Source organism: Miniopterus natalensis, chromosome 10 (assembly GCF_054644295.1).
Source record: "Miniopterus natalensis isolate mMinNat1 chromosome 10, mMinNat1.hap1, whole genome shotgun sequence".
Taxonomy (NCBI): Eukaryota; Metazoa; Chordata; class Mammalia; order Chiroptera; family Miniopteridae; genus Miniopterus; species Miniopterus natalensis.
The window spans coordinates 46757919-46783238 of NC_142090.1; the positions used below are offsets into that span (position 1 = coordinate 46757919).

At 39.2% G+C, this 25320-nt stretch overlaps 1 protein-coding gene across 1 annotated transcript in view; it reads left to right on the forward strand.

Moving 5' to 3' along the window:
- CCDC146 (coiled-coil domain containing 146) overlaps window positions 1-25320 on the forward strand; it is a 115478-nt gene that overhangs the window by 85373 nt on the left and 4785 nt on the right. The window contains exons 9-16 of the mRNA XM_016219596.2: window positions 7473-7568; window positions 8426-8596; window positions 10849-10937; window positions 11025-11189; window positions 12447-12671; window positions 14496-14724; window positions 18014-18142; window positions 24641-24778. Coding sequence (XP_016075082.2) covers window positions 7473-7568; window positions 8426-8596; window positions 10849-10937; window positions 11025-11189; window positions 12447-12671; window positions 14496-14724; window positions 18014-18142; window positions 24641-24778 — 1242 coding nt within the window. The remainder of the gene's footprint in view (window positions 1-7472; window positions 7569-8425; window positions 8597-10848; window positions 10938-11024; window positions 11190-12446; window positions 12672-14495; window positions 14725-18013; window positions 18143-24640; window positions 24779-25320) is intronic.

A 25320-nucleotide genomic window follows, 5' to 3' on the forward strand; every position in this document is an offset into this window, starting at 1 on the left:
TTTTATTGGAGCATTTAATCCATTTATATTTAAGGTTATTATTGACAGGTACTTATATCTATTGCCATTTTATTTCTTTATGCCTGTGTATCTTGTTCTCTCAGTTTCAGCTTCTTATTACAGTGGTCCCGTCAACATTTCTTGCAATGCCGGTTTGATGGTGATAAACTCCTTTAGCCTGTTTTGGTCCGGGAAACTCTTTATTTCACCATCTATTTTGAATGATAGCCTTGCTGGATAGAGTAATCTTGGTTTCAGATTCTTATTTTGCATTACCTTGAATACTTCATGCCATTCCCTTCTGGCCTGTAGAGTTTCTGATAATAAATCAGCTGACAGCCTTATGGGAGCTCCTTTGCAGGTAACAAGTTACTTTTCTCTTGCTGCCTTTAAGATTGTCTTTGTCTTGAATTTTTGGCATTTTAACTATGATGTGTCTGGGTGTGGGCCTCTTTGGGTTTTTCTTGCTTGGAACTCTCTGTGCCTCCTGAACTTGTGTGACTTTTTCCTTGACCAGGTTAGGGAAGTTTTCTGCCATTATTTCTCTAAACAAATTTTCTATCCCTTGCCTATTCTCTTCCTCTCTGGCACTCCAATGATGGGAATATTGTTACATTTCATGTTGTCCCACAACTCCCTTAGTCTGTCTTGCTTTTGCTTTTTAATTGTTTTTTCTTTTTGGTTCTCTAATTGAGTGGGTTTTTTTCTACCCTATCTTCTAATTCGCTGATCCAATCCTCATCTTCCCCTAATCTGCTGTTTATTGCTTCCAATGTTTTTTAAATTTCTACTATGTCATTCTTAATTTCCTTCATAGTTTCCATTTCTTCTCTCATGCTGTTGAGCATCCTTACAATCAATATTCTGAACTCTATCTCTGATAGATTGCTTATCTCCATTTCATTTATCTCTTCTTCTGGAGAATTCTCTTGTTCTTTCATTTGGAGCTTGTTTTTTTTTGTCTCCCCATTTTGGCTGCCTGTTTGTGTCTGGCCTTAAGTACCCTGTTTGGATCTATCAACAATCCACAGTTTGTGGTTCCCTGTGCTGGGGCTGAGTGTGTTTGGGCAGGACCAAGATGTGCACCAAGGTCTGCTTTTCCAACCCCTGTGTCCAGAAGCAAATCAGGCAAAGACTCAAAGCACCCAGAGGCTGATTATTATTCTGAGTCTCTTAATGAGCCTCATGCTGTAGAAACCACAAGGCGGGGCGGGAGGTTTACTAACAGGGTGGGGCAATTGCTACCCCCCATGCAAAAGCTTCTTGGAAAGTCAATGTGTGCCTGAGAAAGATGTTCTCTGCTGTATGGGGGAATGACTCAGCACAGGAATCAAAGGGGTTTCCCCTTGCTCTTTATTCCCCCAGTCAGCATCCTTGGATTCTCTTCACACACTCTGCCTTCCCTCCACCAAAGCCTAAGATGAGTGGCTGTAAATGAAACTTTGTGTATTGGCCCTTTAAGATGGTGCCTGCATTTCCAGCCATCTTTCCCTGAAAGACAGAAACCCTGCTCCTTTCACAGCCAGATGTTATGTGGGCACCTTTCTCAGTTCTGGTGCTGTGGGCTGAGAAGCCCAGCTTGGAGCTTAGGCCCGAGAGTTCTCAGTGGGAACCTCCCACAGCTGAGATATTCCTCAGGAGCTTCAGCTGCGGCCTGTGGGAGCCCAGCCAGCCCTCTCGCACCTCCTCACTTCATCCCAGTCTCTATGTGGTCTCCACTTTAGGTTCTTGGTTATGAGGGTGCTCTCCAGCTAGTCTTCAGTTGCAGTTTATTATTCAGGATGTTTTTTTTATATTTAGTTGTAATTCCAGTTTGGACCTGAGAGAGTGTCAGTGTAGCTTCCACTCAAGCTACCGCTATCTTGGAATCTCATAAGCTTTCTTTGTAATTCTGTTCAACACATACATATCTCATCTTTCCATATACTGAAGACCATCATGTCATCATTTAGCTAGTTCAAAATTTGATGTTTACATTATTATGAAGATGTAAAGGCTATTTACACCTGAGTCATATAATGTTATTTTTTTTTCTCCTTCCCTACAAAATTTTGTGTTCCAAGAAATTTATAAATAACCTGTATTTTCATTTGTAGTTTTCTGTATACTTATCATTATTAGTTCAACCCCAAGATGCGCTCTAACTGTAAAAATTTCCTCACAGTAGGTTAAAAACTATTTGGTAGTCTATTAATTTAGTCTTCTTGAAGTAATCACTTCTGAGACAAGTCAATGTCCTGTAACCAAAGACCACTAGGAACACATCTGTAGTTGAATTAACTGAGTTTATTACTCATTGCAGTGAGGACAAATGTACACCTTGGGGAACAGCAGAGTGTCTCTCTAGAGGGTATTAGAAATGACTTACAGGATTTGAGCTTGTGTTATATGATTTGGGGGAGGGTTAAGGAAATGGGCTTTGCTGTGGATTTGAATGTTGTCAGAAAGGGAGAATAATACTATGGTTGAGTATCTTAATAAATCTTCCTAGAAAGAGAAAAACTAGATTAAGGCTAAAACTGTAATTGGAAAGGAAGATTGTAAAATGAGAATATGTGATATTTTGCAGATTAAACAATGTTCATGTTTTTGTCTGTGATGAAACACAAATACTGAGTGGTCTTGTTTTTGTCTATGATCATAGAATGGTCTTGTCTGATAGTTATTTTCTTTGAAATTGTATTCAACAGGAGAACACCAAGGCCTAGCTGTGAGTGCCAGGTCAGCTCCTGAATGCCAGGGGCTGCTTTTCTCTTTCTCAGTGTTCTGATCTGTTACTGATCCCATTTCTCTATATTTGTACTACCAGCTTTTATTTTAGGAGACTTACTCCATCATCTTGATGACTCCCTTTACCCCTCTCCTATGTTAGATCCCCTATTTCATGGACCTCTTCTGTTTCTCACTCTTGGCTTACTTTCTTTTTGTGAAAGGAGCATGCCTTCCGATAGCTTCCTGAGAAAAGGTAAACAGAAAGTGATTTTTTTAAGGTCTTGTGTGTCAGAAAATGCATGTCAGAATACCTTGCATGTCAGAAAATATTTTAACTTCTCAATAGACTTACAGATAATTAGTAATTTAACTGGATATAGAGTTTTTGCTTGGAAATCACTTTCCCTCATAATGAAGGCATTGATCAATTGTCTTTGGTTTTTTTAAATATATCTTTATTGATTTCAGAGAGAAGAAAGGAGAGGGAGAGAGAGATAGAAACATCAATGAAGAGAGAGTCATTGATCGAGCCCACAACCCGGGCATGTGCTCTGACCGGGAATCGAACCCTGATCACCTGGATCCTAGGTCAATGCTCAACCGCTGAGCCAAGCCCGGCCAGGCGATTGGTCAATTGTCTTTTAGCTTCTGGAGTCACTATTAAGAAACTTTGAGTCATTCTGATGCTTGATCTTTTGTTTAAAGCCAGTTTGGTTTTATTTTTCATGTTGGAAGCTTTTAGGATTTTTTTACATAACTCCAGAATTTTTAAATTTCACAATGATGTTCCTACTTGTGGGTCTTCTATTTTTATCCATTGTGCTGAGCATTTAGTGGGCTCTTTGTATATAGAAATGTATGTGCTTCAGTTCTGAGACTCTGTCTTGAATGGTTTCTTTAATTATGTTCACTCTTTCTTTCTTAGACTCCTATTATCCAGATGTTGGGCCTTTTAAAACAGTCTTTTAGTTTTCTTGTCTTTTTTCTATTACTTTTTATTCCTTTGCCTTTTGGAGTTACTACAAGGGAAGATTTCCTCAACTTTTCCTTCCAGTCCTATTTAGTCTTTCACTCTGCTACCATATTTTAAATTTTCATGAGCTCTTTTTCTCTGAATGTTTCTTTTTTATATTATCCTTATTCTTACTTCATATCTTTTATTTCATTGAGGATCTTAATGATAGTTTTTTATTTTTTCTCTGCATAGACTTTATTTTCTGAAAATTACATTTTCCTGTTCCTTGTTTTTTTATTTATGTGTTTGTTTTTGCCTCTTCTTTTTAGAAACTTTCCTCAAATATCTCAGGGTAGCTAACTTTCCTTAGCTATCTATTTATGTTTAAGAGTGCAATACTATAAAGCTGATTGGATGCTGTTTCTGATTGTGAGACTTGCCCACTATAGGTTGATCTAGCTGGACACAAATATACAAGGAATGACCCTTGACCAAAGAGGAGATTACAGTAAAATGTTCACAAGTTGCTTATATTTTAATAAATAAATGCTATTTATATGAGGACACTTCTAGCTCTTAAGTTCACAAAATGGCACTCATAGATTATAAAACTAACAGAAATGAAAATGTATTGAAATCCTCCTCCATCACTGATTTTAAGAAAAATCTATGTTTTTGTCTTAGTACAGTTTCAATGAGACACTAACTTCCTCTTTGAACTGTGACTTTATTGTCTCAGTGACAGTCCCACAGTGGGTTGGCAGTACTTGAAAATAGGAATGGGTCAGGCCAGTTACTCCCATCCTGAATGAACATTTTAGACTTGCATACAATCCAAAAAGGAAAGAGATAAAAGGTAAGCATGAAGGGCTCTGGCTATTTTTCAGAATTTGTTTTCCCCTAGAGACAGTTTTTGATTCTCTCATGGCCTTTGATCATAGAGACTGTCCCAGAAATTCAAGCCACAAACCTCATGAATGTTTGAAATATTTCAGAAAAATTTCAAAGCCTTAAAGAAACTGAGGTTCACTGATATCAAGTAACTGAGATGTTTACAGCAACAGAATAATGTCTAACTTCTTAACTTTTATGAAAGTTACTGATATTTGTTCATGCACTGAAAATGTCAGGAAGAACAGACTCCAAACTATTAACAGGGACTCCTGGGGAGTGGCATTTAAAATAGAGGTGGGAAGCAGAGACGTTTAATTTCTTACTTTACGTATTTTTTAATGGTTACAACAAACACTTTTTTTTTTTAAGTATGAAATGCTACTCTATAAAAACCAAAACAAAGAACTGAAATAAATAAGCGTATTAAACCTGCTGATACATGCAATTTGGGGCTTGGATATAAAAGTAAATACCTCAAGTCACTCCAGTATGATAACATAGCTGGAAGATAACTAGAAGCAATTAGGTTTACAGTTTGGCCGCAAGAAGTAATAGAAACTCAATTACAGTGGCACCTACATGGAGGGTTGTTTTATTCACACAATAAAAATATTGGGTAATCAGAGGTAGACACAGCAGGTAATTTCATATAATGAAAAGTCTAGGATCCTCTTAGCTTCTTCATCTGTCATCCTTAACATGTCTCCAAGGTCACAGGATGGCCATTTCACCTTTAGGCAAGAGATCATACTGATGCCGGGGAGGGCAGAGAGCAAAAGGCATATATATGGCAACTGAATCTCCCAGGAGCCCTATGCAGCAGACTTTCACTTCACTTCATTGGCCTGCCCTGGCTCATATGGTCACCCCTCCACTGCAGAGGAGCCTGAGGGCTCCTGGATACATTGCAGCACTGAACAAGCCTAAGGTTCTGGAGTAAGGTCAAAGTGGAGGGTGGATATCGTTGTCTAGGCGGCCAGCAGGCTCTGCTGCCAATGGCTCGCCTTGTTACCTCTTCCACAAAGCATGTATACTTAATGCCTTCCTGAAACTAGAGGATTGTGTTTATGGAGAATTGGGAAAGGTGTCAGAGAAACAGCTAGCCCAAGTTCAAACATTAATACACTTTATTGCCATATTATTTGTAATTTAAAACATTGGAAATAACTAAATGTCTAAAACCTGAAATCAAGAAAATTAGTCAAGAGCCTTTAGTTGACAGAGCAACTGGTGAATGTGCTCTTATCATATCGTCCATAAAAGCTTTACAAGCATCCCTGGTTCCAGTTATCGTTCATGTACAGATTTGCCTACACTTGGGAACAAAGAAGCATTTGGAGCAGCCCACTCCTGGGCACCTGTGGCAGAGAATCAGGCAGGCGCCAGGATGCCCGCTGGACTTCCTCTCTCGCAGAAGAATTAACTCCACTTTCCAGCAGAAGAAATCAAACTCTTCCTTGCTGATTTCTTAGCTCCTCCATGAAATCCTCCCTGATTATGCAAGTCTATGTTGGGCTCTCCCTTTTCTGACCTGCTATAGCAATTATCTGTTCAAACTACAAATTCTGTATATTGTTATTATGGATTTCACAGGACTATGTCTTATCTCCCTATGTCCAGTGTGTGCTTCTCAACAGCTAGTTCTCTATGACAGGAGAGGCCCTGAGGTCAGGGCTTCTGAGGGTAGAGAAGGTGATATTGAGGATTTGCAGGTTCATGGGTGTTGGGGCCTCCAAAGACACCCTTTAGCTAGGTTAAAAGAGTAGCATGAACCTCCAAAGGATCATGTTAGATGATCTTTAAATCACTAAACAGTATGATCCTCCCTTCTTGGAAAAAATTTTACCCAGTATTCTGCCTTGGTGCCTAGGAGTGTGTGCTTTCACAGCAGGGGATAAACTACATCAGATTGGAGCCATGTGCTTTTAGTATAAAGGTCCAACTCTAAACCTACCCTAAGTCAAGAATGTTGTCTGCCCCATGATAAGCCTTCCTGTATCCTTGGGGCTATTTCCTCAGCAGCTGCCATGTGTGCTCCTCTCTTCTCTCTTCTCTATCCTAAAGTATCTCACAAGCTCCTTCCTAATAAGGCAGCAAAGATGATGGAATGAGATGTTGCCTTCTCCCCAAAAGTACTTCAACAGGGAACAGAAGCACAAGTCAATACAATAGAAATGTGACAGTGTAATTTCTGGCATCAACAAAAAATGTTAAGAGGCTTTTCTTTTGTGTAGGATCTTTCCAGCTGCTCATCAAACTATTACATAAGACTAGCCAACTATTCTCACTGTTAGTAATAAGTAGCTCCTGTTTTTCTTTAATCTATAGGATTTAATAAATGAATTCATACTTTATAAGTATAATGAATATAGTTTGAACATACATGTTTCCAAAGTGCTGAGTGATGAGTTAGAGAGGTAGTAAAATGCAGTGTTATGATCATGGGTTCCACGTCTAACTGCCAGGGTTTGTACCTACACCAGTGAGGGTTGCCTAGATGTCTTCGTTCCCCATTCTCCTCATCTGTACAATTGGAGATAATAATAATATTACCTACCTCATGGAGTTATTGTGAGGACTACATAAGACTGTACATATAAGCACTTAGAACTTTGCCTGACACATAGTTAATGCTTTATAAATTTTAGCAGCTATTATTAGTAAGACTTATTTTATTTCCAAATGAATGAGAATAGCAGTATTTGCAGCTAGAGAATTATAGATTTTTTTGCAGGTCTCTATGTTTTAGTTTTCAATGACTTTATAAAAAATATTCAGCAAAATAGGCAGTTCCTATAAGATTGAGAATCGTAATTTGCCCACCATTTTCAAAAGGTACATGATGGGTTCACTCCATGACCTTGAAGATTTCTTTCTTGTATAAATGCCTGCTTTAAATTTTGACTTCCAGATTGAAGCTATCCCTAAAGATGATTCTACTTTATCTGAGAGGAGGAGAGAACTCCACAAGGAAGTCGAAGTAGCTAAAAGGAATTTGACCCAACAGGTTAATATCACCTCTCATTTAAGCTTTTATCTAAGAATGATTTATACGAAGTTGGGTTTTAAGCAGTGCTCCACGGAACCCCATCAATAAGAGAATCAGCAAAGAAAGTATGATCCCACTTAACGTGGGTTTGTTTCTTCATCTTAAAGTCCACTCCAACCCTACATTAAATTTGAGGGTGTGAAGGATGTGCTTGAACCAGCAAAAATTATACAAATTCATGAGATTTTTAAATAAGACTATTGATCATATTTAAAAATAAATAATAAACACTTTATTTCACCAATGTCTAATTTCAATTTTTTTAATTTTGTTTATTCAAGCCATGGTCAAAATATTTTAAAACATGCTTTTTCTTAAATTTACTTGAAAATACAGCCTGAATAAGAAAAAGTTCTGTCGTGTTAAACATGTTATCATATTTGCACAGTCCTTATGTGTGTGTTTTTAATACTCACCCAAGGATATTTCTTCCAATGCTCTTCAGAGAGAGTGGAAGGAAGGGGGGGCGGAGAGAGAGAGAGAGAGATCGATGTGAGAAAGATACATCAATTGGCTGCCTCCCACACGTGCCCCAACCGTGGCCAGGGATCGAGCCTGCAACCCAGGTACGTGCCCTTGGTCTCAATCGAACCTGGAACCCTTCAGTCCGTGGACTGACGCTCTAACCACTGAGCCAAACCTGCCAGGGATGCACATTCTTTTATAAGATACAAAATACTTGGAGCTAAGGCAACAGAGTTACTTTGTTTTATGTTTTAATAAAAGAAATTCTACATAGGAATTTAAAAACAGTCTAAGAGATGGCCTTAGTGTGTTCTTTCAGAGAAATAATCATATGCTGTGTTTTTCAAAAGAAAATCCTATCAGAAGCCGAGTCTAAGTTAGTAGAACAGCAACTTGCAGAAGAAAACAAGCTTCTAAAGGATCAAGAAAGCATGCAAGAGCTGATATTCAGCCTTATCCGTATGACTCAAATCAAACTTGATGAGAAGGAGCAAAAATCCAAGGATTTCCTGAAAGCTCAGGTAACTGCATGTTTGTAACCACCCATAAATTAATACAAGAGTTCAGGGTAGCCTCATTTTAACACAGTATTCATGAGAAAGCTGTAATTGTTAAATCTCCTTCAAATTCCAGTGATGATACGTCTTCCCAAAGCAAGACTCAATCATGCTTGAAAAATAGTCCCAGGATTCCATCAGCAGTAGTCAACAATCTAGAGAGAGAAAGAGCTAGGTCAGTCACAATGAGCAGAGGGTTTGAACAGATGACAAATCAGTAAGAATAAGGTGGTGCACATGGCTGACAGCTGCACAGGCCACAGAGATCTCACATCCAACTGTGATTTGCCTCAGAACGACCCAAGAGCAGGTAGCATTAGACCTCTCTCCCTCCCAAGTTCATCAAGCCATCATCGTTTAAACCAGTGCTAAGATACCCTCAGTTACTGCTTCACCCCGTAACTTTCCTGGGCCCCTGACAAAGTATCAGAGCTGACCCAGCACAACATCCTCAAACGAAAACAACAGTAAAACTAATGGCAAAAACAACCCTCCTGTCAGGCTAGCTAAAGCTCTAACATTAGAACCATTTATTCCACTTAAGGATTATATCCTTATGAATAGAAACTAGAAACTAGAAAACCTGAATTTACCATGTGGCCCAGATGTTGGCCATCTCTAGGTGCAACCTTTGTTCTAATTCTGAGCATGTGTTTACACAGAGTAGCATTTCTTCTTTGTTCCCCAGAAAGAACTCACATCAAAGCATAGTGAGCAATGATGAGGTTAAATAAAGTTTTTGCAGAGAAGACTGAGGAAAAGATCACCACACAACCCACAGCAAACTCTTCAGATTTCCCATTAACTGTTTATTTTGTCCGCCTTAGAACATTTGAGAAGCTACAAGAAGTTTAGCATGGTTGGCCCAGTAGAGTTCATAGGGTAGCTGGGCTTCAGAGAGTAGAGAAAGGAAAGGCAGCGGCCGGGAGGAGAGAGGCGAGGAGGCAGCTGCCGAGAACAGGGCGGCTGCGGGGCTGCGGGGCTGCGGGGCACGGGAGCCGGAGCAAACAAGGGAAGGAGAGGGCAAAGGGATACTTGTTACCAGGGACAGTGACCTGTTTTACAAATTAGACAATTTTTAAATTAATCTCAAAAATTGATACATATGTTATCTATTGTATCAAACCAAACCTCATTATTAAAAGAACTCTTTCTTGTAAAAGCACACAGCTCTTTGTCTTGAAATAGGGAGATCAAGGTATTGCTGTCCCAGTGCTCGGCGATGGGAGCCGGTCTGTTAAACATCCCTGAGCAAACCGAAATTCCCATAAGGCAGCCATCAGCATATTTCATCTTAGGCACCACCCACATCCTCCCCCAAAGGCAAAGGGTGAAGGAAAAACAATGTTGCTATTATCCCCAAGATGGGCCTGATGCTACTAAAGTTTTATATGTTTCATTCTTCACACATAGAGTTACTGAAATATTTATCTCCTCCTGACTCTTATTCTCTGGAGAACAACATAAAATTGCTACAAGCCAATCTCAGCTCTGATGCCTAATTTCTTTTTAACCTCTGATGCCAAATGGGCTTGGCTTTCACAGCTCTCAAAGAAGGCCAACAGAAACTATTTCCTCTGCTTTCTATCAGCAAACACTTCATCTCTGAAAACGTTTCTTACACAGTATCTTTATATTTGAAGAACGTAACTAGTGTATTTAGACTTGGTATATTTTTAGGGTTTTAGAACTGTAAGTGCCTACTTTAAATATTTATGTGTAATCTGTAATGTCTCCTTGTGGCTGATCTCAGTATGGTGCTTTATTGTGTAGGGAAACAGTCAATGTACACACACAAAAAAATGGAAAAGTGCCTACTTCATGGCTTGTCTCTCACAAAATACCACAGAGGATTCAATAAATAACATTTATCAAAACTTACTACAAATCCCTTCCTTCATCAATATTCCACACCTTCCTCACTCACCTCGCCCACTCTTTGGCTCCCTCAAATGTTCCCCAAACTTTTCCTCAGACTCATCCTGTACAGGCTCTTTCTTTCCCTCCTCTCTTATTTCTTCGCTTCCTTAATTAACACTTTGTCCTAGCCAGTGTGATTTCGTTCAGATGGTTAGGCAATTTTCAGATCTCACCAAATCTGCATAAGGGATTTTTCTTAATGGATAGGAATGAGATGAGGTGAGGCTGGGAGTATTCAAATGTTGGTGTTTGGTTTTAGTATGATGATGATTTCACACATAATTTTTATATTTCAGCAAAAATATATCAACATTGTGAAGGAGATCAAAGCAAAGGATATTGAAATCAAGATACATAAGAAGAAGAAACGTGAAATTCATCGGAGGTAAAAGAATTACATGATGATTTATCTAGTTAGTGAGGGGAAAACATCCTAATTTCACAAGTTTCAAAAACACTTGTATTTTCACAGACTTGGAGAGTTTGCTCAACTGTATGACACTATTCGAAACGAAAGAAACAAATTTGTTAACTTACTTCACAAAGCTCACCAGCAAGTTAATGAAATAAAAGAAAGGCATAAAATGTCATTAAATGAACTGGAAATTTTAAGAAATAGTGCAGTTACTCAAGAAAGGTAAGTGTTAAAATAACTATTATCATTTCAAAGTCTTCTGACTCACTGAATGCTAAAATACTCTGGAAATGATAAAGTAGAAAATAAGAGTCTTTTACAGAACTAGAAAAGCCCTTAAACACCTTGCTTTACAGATGACAATCGAAGCATCTGAATGTGGTCCTTATGCTTCTACTGTTTGAGAGCCATCTATTTTTTAAGTGAATGAAAAACTATAGTATATAACTATGCTTAATATGCTTCTTTTCATTTATCCAATTAGAAAAAAAGCACCAACTTGATCATTTGCATTTAAAGTTAGAAGACAATCAAATGTGCATAAACCAGCATTCCCTGGTTGTAGATTTGAACACCTAATGTGCTTGTGAGAGGCAGTATAGTGGTCAAGAGAGTCGCTTTCTAGATTCAAATCCCAGCCCTGCTATTTACTAGCTGAGTGACTTTGGGCAAAACACCTTACATCTCTGGGCTTACTTTTCTTACCCATAAAAACTGTCCTTATTTTATAGGACTTTTATTATTTAATGAGTTAAACCATGTAAAAATACTCAGAAATGTCTGGCAAATGGTTGTTGTTGTTTTAATTTATTACTTAGCATGTGCCAAGATAGGTTTGACTCTTTCACTTATATTTAGTCCCTGATCTACTGAGTCTATATAACTTGAAATTTTTCTGGTGGCCTTTATTGCCCAGTTTCCTTTTATAAAGATATTATAAAATGGGCCCTTGTGTGTGGGTAATGGAGGGGTGGGAATAGGGGATAGGGGATGTGTATGAAAAGGAAAATCTAATTTCCTTATCAGGTTCTAATCCTACGTAAAAGTAATATATCATTTACAGAAGCCATGCATTCATCCAGTATTTATTGTGATGCTTTATCGAGTCAAGGGCCACCTTAGATCCAATGGACATTATCGGATATAACTATCTCTGCTCTTGAGTGAGAACAGTCCCCTGGGGACAACAGAGCAGTAAATGAGTTATTGTAGTCTCTTGCTTTGATAAAGGGGAGCAGGAGTGTCTTGGGGCACAAAAGAAAGATGTCATAATCTGGATGGAGGGGGAATCTGAGACCTGGGAAGATTTCAGAAATTCCTGAAGAGTATCATATGATGAATAGCATTATTAATATTGTCATTTCAAGGGATGTACTAAAAGCAAGAGCTACTTTGATATAGTTTGTACTTTGAAGTCTTCATTATTTGTAAAGAAACTAAAAAAATTATAATCTTATCTGTTTCCCATTATTTTTAAAGAAAGCTGCAAAATTGCATGCTGAAACATGCCAACAATGTTACCATCAGAGAAAGCATGCAAAATGATGTATGCAAAATTATGGGAAAACTTCAGGAAATGAAAGAGAAGAAGGAAGTCCAGTTAAATAACATCGACAGACTTGCCCATATGATCACAATGATTGAAGAGGAGATGGTGCAGCTTCGCAAAAAATACGAACGAGCCCTACAGTCTCGAAATGAAAGGTAAAAACCAGGAACCTACTGTGAGAACAAAGCACCCAGAGATCGTATTTAGAAATGTTTCCCCTTTTTCTGTCTACACTTGGCAGTGGGTAGTGAGGGACATTTGACATTCAGGTTTTATTAGTTTTGAAGAGGAGGGGTAGCTGATGTTTTGCCTGAAAATAAGAAACCCTGGCGCTGGGGAGGCAGCTCAGTTGGTTAGAGTGTCGTCCCGATGCTGAGGTTGCAGGTTCGATCCCTAGTCAGGGGACATACCAGAATCAACCAATGAGTGCATAAATAAGTGGAACAACGAAATCTCAGTCTCAATCTCAATCTCAATCTCTCTCTCTCCTTCTCTCTCAAATCAATAAATAAAAAGTTTTTAAAATAAAGAAGAGGGGAGGGAGGGAGGGAGGGAGGGAGGGAGGGAGGGAGGGAGGGAGGGAGGGAGGGAGGGAGGGAGGGAGGGAGGGAGGGAGGAAACTAACTCTGTCCTTGTAAGAGAAACAGGGGAGAGTCGATTTTGGGGAGCTCCTTACTTGAAGATAAAGTTCTTTCCCACATTACCATTCAGGATGCCTCTGATACCATCAAGTTATTTCAGTCAAATGGATATAAATAAGTCTTTGGGTCATGTATCCATTTTTATGACAGGTTTGTTCATGTTATGATATTCACTCAGCCATTCTCCCAGTTCATTTTCTCAGCAAGTAAGTAAGAACTTTAGGAATAGCATAGTTTCTTCCAGGCTACAATTATCTCAACACTCAATTATGCTTTAGCAGTTTTCCCAAGTTTCTTGTGCTTTGGGAAATCTGGCATGTGAGATTGTAGAGCCCCATAGTAATTGCATCTGGTATCAGATTGTTTTTTATCACCCCTTAGCTGTGTTCTGTGTAAGTCTTGAGACCTGAAAGCACAAAAGGATGGTAGGGCAGTGCTCCTTGTTTCTATTTTCAAGAGGACTGACATCATGAGAAGAACTAATAAATGTCAAATGAGGCAAAATATACAGCTAAGATGAGTCAAAAGCAACTATGTAAGCACATGCTTTGAGGAGACTAGAGAGAGAGAAGCAACGAAAGATGAACTCTGGGATAATGGATGTGCAGTGTGTGGGAAGTACCTCAGGGTGCTTAAGAATCCCATTTTTCAAAGAGTTGGCAGGTGTTTTCTCTGGGGGAAAACAAAACCTTATCTGGCTCCTGGCACAAACCAAGGCATTTAGGCAGTGTACTCCCAGGCCCTGGTCAGATCCGTGGGGCTGGAATTAGAAATTTCTTACTTTGTTTCTTCCCCATATTCTCACACACAGGGGTCTTTCTCCTGGAATTATTATAAATGACAGAATTTATAATTAGGAAATGTGCATCAGAAACAGTCTGCTTTAAAAGAACCTAATGGGCTTGACAAGTTACATAGAAGAGAATCACTGCAGAAATACATTCCCTGGCCCCCTGCCTGGGCACAGCTGGCCAGACTTTGATTGGCAAGTCTGGTCCAAGAAGAGGTTCTGCAGAAAATCAGACTATGGCATCATTTTGTTCATGCACAGGAATGACATTCTTTCCCACCCCAGGAAACCTTGGAGACTTGGAGAGATACTGTGCCAGCCAACCACATGGTCAGCTCAGAGTCTAGATGCTAAACAACCATCCTCTCCTATCCCCCAAAGTTCAAAGCATGGAGTTTCACCAGAAAACCACTGACAAATATCTATTGTCTTCTAGAATTATGCAGTGTTTATGTGTATTTTGCACGCAAATCCAGAGGGAACCACAATAGCTAGTAAAACTGTGATCTCAACATCCTGTTAACTATTGTCTCTCAATTTCACCACAGCGGTGTTCAGCTGATAGAAAGGGAAGAAGAAGTGTGCATTTTTTATGAAAAAATAAATATCCAGGAGAAGATGAAACTAAATGCAGAAATTGAAATACATGTCTTGGATGAAAAAATCCGATTCCTGAAACTGAATATTGCTGAGAAGCAAAGACAGATTCATGTGACCCAGAAGTTACTGCCAGCCAAGAGGTCCCTGGATGCCGACCTAGCAGTGCTCCAGATTCAGGTGGGAGCGTGCTCGTGAGACACTGCCTGGGACCATTTGCTTCCCCCCCCCTCCCCTCCATTATCGGTCTGTAGGTTGTTTAAATTCTTACAAGTAAATCAAGCCATGTTGCTCCTGGAACCTGTAAGAACCCATGACTTATGTGGCTTGTTTCAAAATGTCGAGGAACACTGCTGCAGGGGCCGAGCTACAGCTATCTTTTCCCCATGAAGCATTTTCTGCCTTTCCACATCTTAGCTTTAGCTCAGCTTTCTCATAGCTCAAAACTTAAGAAATTTCACTACCGCCAGCATAATTATGTTTTTGATGCTTCCTGGAAAGATCTAGCTCTCATTTTTAGTACTCTTGCCCTGTGGAGCCGAGATTGTTGTTTGTTATTAATAGGCAATCACATATAATTAGATTCTTTGTTAACCCCTGTAGTTTCCCTGCAATTTAATAACCTGACCTCTGACATGCCTTTAAAAATGTGTAACAAAGCCAAAAAAATTAAACACAAAATAGCAAATAAAAGAAAGAAAATAAAGTTACTTTCTTCGCATGTAATAATTGCATTTTTTTTTCTTAATAAAAACATAAGAAAAAAATAAACCAAAAAAAATTGTGGCTTAAACACTTTTCCACTGACTCAATGTAGGAACAAATTTGAACCTAAAACAAGTTTTCTAAAATGTCAGGTTTGATTTCAGATTTTTTTCTGGTATAAAATTAAGATATGTTTAGTTAATAAAGTTTTAAAAAAATACAAAGTTTTTAAAGAACAAAATAAAATTTTATCCCCAAGATATAATTACTATTAAAATTAACAAAAATCTGGAAGAGATCCTTCTAGCCTTTCTCTACATGTACAAGCAAATGGTTTTTATTCGTTCGTGTTGTAAACAGTTTTGGCCCTGCCTTTTTAATTTAATCACATCAAGGGGGTCCACAGATCCCCTCCTCAGCTGCATGCACAGTGCCTGGTTCACCTCTGTGCCATGTGAGCACAGACTCAGGACTCGCTCCTTCTTCAGCCTGCATCTGCACGAGACCATTCATGCAAGGCTTTTGTCTGTGAACTGGCTTTCTTGAAGATTTTGTGAAAGGGTACAGTACAGAAATGCAAAGAACTTCAAGTGAAATATCAGCCATGCCCCTCAAAGTTCATAGGTTCACCCTATCACTGGGAACAGTCCCCACATGGATTACCCTAGCTTAGCTCCATTTCACTGGCTTCTTTTTCCATCTTTCATCCCCCATCTCCCCTTCATGGCCTCACCATCCCAGATAGTCCCCCAGGCACCTCATACTTGTCTCACTTCATTTTACAGAACAATGTGGCTCTCCAGCTCTTTCCCAAAACATAGTTTCAGGGCCATCTTTGCCCACTAAACTATCAAGGTGCCCAGCAGAACAAAAGAACTAAATTCAATAAGGTCCACAAAGAAAAATTCACTCTATTATGTAAGCATTTTATTTGAGCTAATTGCAAATCAATAACTCTATTAATGAATAAAATTAGTTGTTCTTAAAATATATATACTTGGCATTTCATTATATAGAACCACTTATCCAGTGTGATACATTAATTCAGTTTACCCAAGAGGAAATATTATGCATTTAGTGATAGTGTGCACTGCCTAATGTGAGCCTTTACCATTCTGACTGCATAAGAATTGAGACATATGGATTATGTATTATATCAGTTGCCTGTTCTACCAGAGTTAGTTCTAAACTTAAAAACAGTTGAATAGAAAGTTTCCCATTAGTCTCCACACTTCACTTAATTATTTGTCTACTCAGCACTAACTACATGGGCCCTTTGAAAGGACGTGGTGTGAAATTTCGAGCTTCAGGCAAGCCATTTCTGTACCCTGCCTTACAGGGCCGGCCCCCTGTCATAGCCCCTTGTTTGTTCAAGCTGCTGTGTTTTGTGTTTTTTATAGTCTTTCCATTTTTTGCATCATTTTTGGAATTCTCTTAAGGTTTGCATTTTTGCAGCTGTTTGAAATAGTTTTTAATCATCCAACAGTTTAATCCAAGGATTATCATGAGTCATATATTCCTGGTGCTTGCAATAAGAGGTCCTTTGTAGGAATCTTGGAAGTCACATGAACTTGGATGCAAGAACACCATTTTATATAGAAAAAGTGAACAGTTTTTCCTCAATGGCCCAGGGGAAATAAGATCAATCAGGGCACCACTGGATAAGCAAGTACCATATTTTTGCTTCCTATTTAATTTCTCATTTTAGAGAAGGAAACATTGTGTTGTTAGTAATAAATACAACAAATGCTTGATTACATATGGATGTATACTTTAACTCCATATTGAGAGCAATTAAGAAGCGTGGAGAGAGGGGAAGAAAAATAAAAAATTATTTATGTCACTATTTAAAATTATTTTTGTCAGGAATAGGAGCATAAATTAAAAAGTTTTGGCTCTACCTGTATCACCTTGGACATGTAAAGTTCTTGAAATATGTTATCTCATTTAAATGGATCAACACCTTGAAATTAGGCCTTATCTTCCAATTTGACAGTTGAGAAAACTGGTTTAGAGGAAATAAATGGTTTCCCTGAAATTATGCAGGTATTCAGTAAAGCTAAAAATGTTGACTCTTGGTTCTCACCATGTTCCACATCTCTCCCAATAAAACAAAAACTCAGTGTGGCCGCCACTTCTATTTGGCAGTGGCCATATTTCTTCATCTACCTCCAGTCTCATTAATTCAACAAGTACAGTTGATATATAAGACATTATATTGGGTGTTTAGCAAAAAATATATAAATAGTTCAGTCTGTTCCTCACAGACTGCACATTGTACTGGCCTAGTAATTAACTTCATTCTTCTTTGGGAAGCCATTAAGCCTATTGCCAGCAAAGGGTTTAAAACTTTAGTCTATTATGCTCTATATTTTGTATGTTGTCTACCTTGGCCTCTGTAACAACTTTCAATAAAGACATCAAGTTTGTACAGTTTGAGTTCTGCAGCCACACAACATCCCATGAGTATAACACGAAATGGGAAATAACAAAGGACTGGTTGTAAAGCCAGCTTTTTCTTTGATGACTTAGCAGTCATTGCTTTCTTTGTAGGGCCAGTTACAGACATCATCCCCATGGCACCATAAATGAGCAGAAACATTGCTCAACCCCAAGTCCCAGCTGATTGGGTTTTAAGAATTGTCTTCCACTTTTGCCTGTCTCAGTCCTACTCAAAGACACTAAAGACCTTTGGCTATGTGATTTTAAAATTTATGAGAAAGAGAGTTAGTTTTAAAGTTAATGTTTCTTTCTTGTTTAATAGTTTTCACAGTGTATAGACAGAATAAGAAACCTGGAGAAACGGTTTATAAATCCTGAGGGTAAAAACAGAACCCGCTTCCTTCCAGGAAAAGATATGACTAAAGAAGAAATGATCAAAAAATTAGATTCGGTAAATATTCTTTCTTTCTAATTTATTTATTGAATTTATTGGGGTGACATTGATTAATAAAATTATATAGGTTTCAAGTGTACAGTTCTATAATATACCATCAGTATATTGTATTATGTATTCACCACCCCAAGTCAAGTCTCCTTCCATCACCATTTATGTCCCATCTTGGTCCTGATCATAAGGGAAATGCTTATAGTTTTTGCCCATTGAGTATGATATTGGCTGTGGGTTTGTCATATATGGCCTTAGTTACATCGAGGTATGTTCCCTCCATTTCCACTTTGCAGAGAGTTTTATTATAAATGGGTGCTGGATTTTTATCAAATGCTTTTACTGCATCTATTGATATGATCATATGTTTTTTAGCCTTCATTTTGTTTATGTGATGTATCACATTTATTGATTTGCAGATACTGTATCAATATTGCATCCCAGGAATAAATCCCACTTGATCATGCTATATGATCTTCTTAATGTATTTCTGGTTCTGCTTTGCTAATATTTTGTGGAAGAATTTAGTATCTATGTTCCTCAGGGATATTGGCATATAATTTTCTTTCTTTGTAGTATTTTTTTCTGGTTTTGGAATTAGGCTAATGCTGGCCTCTTAAAATGAGCTTGGGAGTCTTCCCTCCTTTTGAATTTTTTCAGGAATAGTTATTTTCATTTGCTTGTTTTTAATTTATCTTTATTGTTCAAAGTGTTACAGATGTTCCCTTTTTTCCCCATTGACCCTTTCAACCCTGCATCCACCCCCCCACCACAGGCCTTCACCACACTATTGTCTGTGTCCATGGGTTATGCATACATGCATATAAATTCTTTGGTTAATCGGTCCCCATTCACCCACCCACCACTGCCTTCCCTCTGAGATTCATCAGTGTGTCCCATGCTTCTATGTCACTGAATCTATTTTGTTCATCAGTTTATTATGTTCCTTAGATTCCACATATAAGTGAGATCATGTGATATTTGTCTTTTTCTGCCTGGCTTATTTCACTTACCATAATATTCTCCAGGTCCATCCATGCAGTGCCAGACTGTAAGAGATCCTTCTTCTTTACAGCTGCATAGTATTCCATGGTGCAAATATCTGACAGCTTTTTTATCCACTCATCTACTGATGGGCACTTGGGCTGTTTCCAGATCTTAGCTATTATAAATTGTGCTGCTATGAACATAGGGGTGCATATAGTCTTTCTGATTGGTGTTTCAGGATTCTTAAGATATATTAGGAATAGTTTGAGAAGTATAGGTATTAGTTCTTCTTTGAAAGTTTGGTAAAATTCACCCATCAAGCCATCTGGTCCAAAACTTTTGTTTGTCGGGAGTTTTTTTATTACCGCTTCAATTCCACCGGTTGTAGTCCATCTATTCAGATTCTCTGTTTTTTTCTGATTCAGTTTCAGAAGATTGTATGTTTCTGGGAATTTATCCATTTCTTCCAGATTGCTCAATTTGTTGGCATATCGTTGTTTGTAATATTTTCTTACAGTCATTTGTAGGTATTTCTTTAGTGTCAGTTGTTACTTCTCTTTCATTTCTGATTATGTTTATTTGGGTCTATTCTCTTTTTTTCTTGATGAGTCTAGTTAAAAGTTTGTCAATCTTATTTATCTTTTCAAAGGAACATCTCTTGGTTTCATAGATCTTTTTTATTGTTTTGTTAAGACTCATTTACTTCTGTTCTGATCTTTATTATATTCTTTCTTCTCACTTCGGGCTTTTGTATATTGTTGTTTTTTCTAGTTCCTTTAAATGTAAAGTCAGATTGTTTGAGATTTTTCTTACTTCTTGAGGTATTCCTTAATGCTATTAATTTCCCTCTTAGGACTGCTTTCACTGTGTTTCACAGATTTGGGGTTGTTGTGTCCTCATATTCATTTGTGTTAAGGTATCTTTTTAAAAAATCCTCACCCAACAATAAGTTTTTATTAATTTTTAGAGAAAGGGAGAGAGAGAGGGAGAGAGAGAGAAACATTGATCTGAGAAACAGACATCAATCGGTTGTCTCCTGTACACACCTCGAATGGGGATCAAACCTGTAACCTTTTGGCATACAGGACAATGCTCCAACCAACAGACCCATCCAGCCAGGACTCAAGCTATCTTTTGATTTTTTTTTCTTGATTTTATTGTTAACTCATTCATTGTTTAGTAACAAGTTATTTAACCTCCATGTCTTTGTGTGTTTTTCAGTTTTTTTCTTGTGATTTATTCTAGTTTCATACCATTATAGTCAGAGAAGATGCTTGATTTGGTTTCAGTCTTCTTGAATATTATCGAGGCTTGTTTTGTGTCCTAATATGTGATCTATGCTAGAAAATGTTATATGTGCACTTGAAAAGAATGTATATTCTGCTGCTTTGGGGTGAAATGCTTTAAAGATATCTACTAAATCCATCTAATATAGTGTGTCATTTAAGGCCTCTACTTCCTTGTTGATTTTCTGTCTGGAAGATCTATTCATTGATATCAGTGGGGTGTTAAAATCCCCTACTATGACTGTATTACTATTGATGGAAATCTTATGTCCATCAAGATTTGACTTACATATTTAGGTGCGCTTGTGTTGGGTGCATAAATATTTATAAGTGTTATATCCTCTTGCTGGATTGCTCCTTTTATCATTATGTAGTATCCTTTTTTGTCTCTTATTATAGCTTTTGTTCTAAAGTCTATTTTGTCTGATAAAAGTATTGCTGCCCCAACTTTTTTTTTTCCACTTCCATTTGCATGAAATATCTTTTTCCATCCCTTTACTTTTAGTCTGTGTGTATCTTTTGTTCTAACATGGGTCTCTTGTAGACAGCATATATATGGATCTTGTTTTCTTATCCATTCCACTATCATCTGTTATTTGAGCATTAATCCATTTACATTTAAAGTGATTATTCTTTTAACTATGTTCCTCTGCTTTTCTTCTTCTCCTCCTCCTCCTCATCATAGTCATCTTCCTTCTTCTCCTCCTCTTCCTCCTCCTACTCCTCTTTCTTCTTCTTTTCTTCTTAAAGAAGGCCCTTTAACATTTCTTATAATGTTGGTATTGTGGTAATAAACTCCTTTAGCTTTTTCTTGTCTGGGAAGCTCTTTATTTCTCCTTGAATTTTAAATGATAGCCTTGGTAGATAAAGTGGTCTTGGTTGTAGGTCCTTGATTTTCATCATTTTGAATATTTCATTCCAATGCCTTCTGGCCTGAAATGTTCCTGTTGAGAATCAGCTGTCAGTCTTATGGGAGCTCCTTGTAGGTAACTGTCTCTCTCTCTTGCTGCCCTTAAGATTCTCTCTTTGTCTTTAACATTCGTCATTTTAATTATGATGTGTCTTGTTGTGGGCCTCTTTGGGTTCATCTTGTTTGGAACTCTGTGCTTCCTGGACTTATGTGTCTTTTTTCTTTGCCAGGTCAGGGAAATTTTTAGTCATTATTTCTTCAAATAGGTTCTGGATCCCTTGTTCTCTCTCTTCTCCTTCTGGTACTCCTATCATGAGGATGTTGTTATGCTTCATGTTGTCCCAGAGGTCCCTTAGATTTTCCTCATTTTTAAAAAATTCTTTTTTCTTTTTCCTGCTCTGATTGGGTGTTTTCTGCTACCTTGTCTTTCAAATCACTGATTTGATCCTCTGCTTCATCCAACCTACCGTTTATTTCTTCTAGTGCATTCTTCATTTTAGATATAGTATTCTTCATTTCTGACTGGTTCTGTTTTATGTTTTCTATGTTCTTTTTCATGCTGTTGGGGTTATCACTAAGTTTGTTGAGCTTCCTGATAACCATTTCTTTAAATTCTATATCTAATAAATTGCATGCCTCCATTTTATTTAGCTCTTTTTCTGGATATTTCTTCTGTTCTTTTATTTGGGGCATGTTTGGCTGCCTCTTTGTCTTTGTTTCTATGTGTTAGGTAGATCTGCTATGACTTCCAGTCTTGGTAGGGTGACCTTATGTAGTAGGTATCCTATGGGACCCAGTGGTGTAATCTCCTTGATCACCTGAGCTGGGTACTCTAGGAATGTCCCTTGTGTGGGTTATGTGGGCCCTCCTATTGTAATTGAATCTTGATTGCTATTGGCCTGTTCATGCATGGGGTCAACCATCAGGTTGGCTGACTGTGAGAATCAAACTCGATCACAGTGTACAAGCTGTTGTGCAGGTGCCGACCACATGAAGCTGAATTTGCCTCATCAGGGTCTGGTGCCTGCCAAGATCTCCCTTTGTATATGCTGCTTGTGAAGGTATATGGGTCCCGCTCTGATATTGTCTGGAGCTGACCTCTAGGTGTGTTGGTTCTGGGGCTGCTTGGGAGGTCCTCTGGTGCAGGTCCAAGTCAGACGCTACCTGGGACTGACCTGGGCAACCTGTTTAGAGATCATAAGCTATCCAGTTTGTAGCTGCCTCTGCTGAGCCTGGGTGTGCATGAGAAGGAGCAAACTGCACATCAAGGCTGGCTTTTTCCAGCATTGGGCCCAGGGAAACATCAGCAAAAGTCCCAAGGACCTTTGCCTGCCTCTGCCTGCCAGCTGCTTGTTAGGGTCAATCACTAAATGAGCCTCTGGCAGTACTTGAGTAGCATGAAGTAGGTTCTCAGTGAGTAACCAGGTAAGGGTTAGTGGCATTCGCCAGATTGATAAAGGTTCAGTCTTGGTGGTGTTGGGTCTAAGGCCACTTAGCAAATGTCCCAGGGTATACCAAGTCTTGCTGCCATATGCTGGGTGCTCACACACCTCTGTGGTGGTATGGGGTCTCAGGGAGTCATCAGGGTAAGGCCTGCAGAATTTATCAGGCCCAAACAGACCAAGATTTGGCTGTGTAAAGGGAAGGCTTTATACCAGTCAGGCATGTGAGGTAACAATGTCCCCCATCCTAGAGCTACACAATTAAGTCTGTTCCAGATTCTTCCAGGAGTCTGATCTCAGCAGGGTAGGGCCACCAGGAGTTGGTATGGTGGGGTTAGTGGATTTCCTGTGATGGGGAGATACTGGTCAGGCTTGGGGGAAGGTAGGGAGAGTCACCCTCAACCCAGAGCTACACAACTCAGTCTGTCCCATATTCTGCCCAGCTCTCAGCAGGGCAGAGCCACCAGGAGTCAGTAGGATGGGGCCACCAGGAGCCTGGCTAGTGGGGCTAGTGGATCTCCCATGAAGAGAAGGAACCAGTCGGGTTCACAGGAAAGTAAGAGGAATGGCCCCTACCCCAAAATCACAGAACTCAGTCACTGACACCCCCTGAGTCTGCCCAGACCTCTACAACCCAACCAGGCCCAGGTATCTGACCCCTCAGCAGGGCACAAGCTTCACAGGGCAGGGTGGCAGGGACACCAGAGAGTGGGGCTATTGCATTCCCCCAGGCTGATGCCTTATGGAGGGGAGTGCTCCACCCAAGAAAGATGGCCTCTGCAGTGTGGGAAAGGAACTCAGCTCAGCTGGTGGCTGTCCCTTCAGCTCTCTTCCCAGAGCCACTCCAGTTTCTCCTCACATGACTCTAGTCCACTCTGCCCTCTCTCTGCTGGAGCCCAGGGTCAGTGTCTGTGAATAAGATTTTGTGTGTTGGCCCTTTAAGAGGGCTCCTGGGTTTCTAGGAGACTCCTGTCTCTCCATGGCAATCAGAATTCCTACTGATTTTCACAGCCAGATGTTATGTGAGTGCCTCTTCTCAGCTCTGTGCTCTGGACTGAGGAGTCTGGTGTGGGGTTGAGACCCCATGCTTCTCAGCGAGAGACCCCCACAGCTAAGATATGCCTCCAGAACTTCAGCTGCCGCCCATGGAAGTAGAGCCAGCCCTTTTTGCATGTCTGCCCTTTCTACTACCCTTGGTGCGGCTTCTTATAAATCTTTGGTTATAAGACTTCTCTTCAGCTAGTCTTCAGTTGGTTATTCAGTTTGATTGTTCTATAATTGTTCTCTCAGTTTTGTCCCGGGAGAAAGTGAGTGTACCTTTTAGCTACTCCACCGCCACCTTGGATTCCCAAATATTATTTCTTAAAATAGCATCTATTTGCTCGTTGCTATTCAGTGTCACAGATATCTGGACTAGTGTTTCATATTGTGTGGACATATTTATCCCTCATTACTCTAGCCACTAATATAGCCCTTTCATTGCAATCTAGTAACAAAACCTAAGCTTGACTTTAAATATTGCCAAAAGAGGTAAAAATTGAGTGGTTTCAAGATGCCCACCTTTTTATCATAGCCCAGAGGAAAAACTTTGGCATCTTGAAGAGATTAATTTGTCTTCCTTATGAGAACATATCAGAGGAAGGGCAATAGAAGGTAGGTGGAGGTGAGAGGGACATTCTCTACTGTGGGGAGGAAGAATTCCCAGAGCTGTTGGGAGGCAGTTGTGGCAGGGGAAGTGATGACGTAGCTCAGCTCTAAAAACCTTCTAGAGGTTTTGTAGCAACTACAAAAGCAATGTGTCTTCATTAAGGAGGGGAAGAAGTTTTTGACTTGCATGACCTTTTTTCCCCTTTCCTATTGCAATTATTTTCAACTGTAGCTGGAACTACAGCTGGCCAAGAAGGAGGAGCAGTTACTGGAAAAGGACTTCATCTATGAACAGGTCTCCCGGCTCATGGACAGGATCTGCAGCAAAACTCAGGCCAGCAAGGAGGACACACTGCTCTTGGCCAAGAAGGTCTGTCTAAGACTCTTTTCTCTTCTGCCCTCACTGCTCTATTGTGGTTCATTTTCCACAGACTGCTTTACTCGTGAAGCAGAGCACTGGAGAATTAGGCTTTATGACAGAGAAACATAAAGATGCAGAATTAAAAATGTAAAGATGACTCTTAGAGAATTGTTCAAAGTAAGTTCCAATCTTGTTCCCTGAGTGAATTCACGTTATAGTGGCAAAACCTAAGCTTTTAAATGGCAGTATGCAAGTTTCACTTAACTGGCCACCTTCTCAAATATGACAGTTATTATCTTTATATTCCATGTGCCAAGTTAAATCCTTTTTAGTTCCTTGTGATTGGAAGGCTTCAGTTAAACAGCGGTCTTGCATGGGAACTGCATGGGAACTCAGCCAGCACCCAGAAATGGAAGGGGACCATTAAAGACAAGTCACACAAACATGGGCCTATTAGACCATGGGGCGGAGTCACCAGTAGGCCCCACTAATGAGGACAGGCCAGTAACACAGAGCTTCCTAATTGCATAAACTTAAGATACTATAATAGG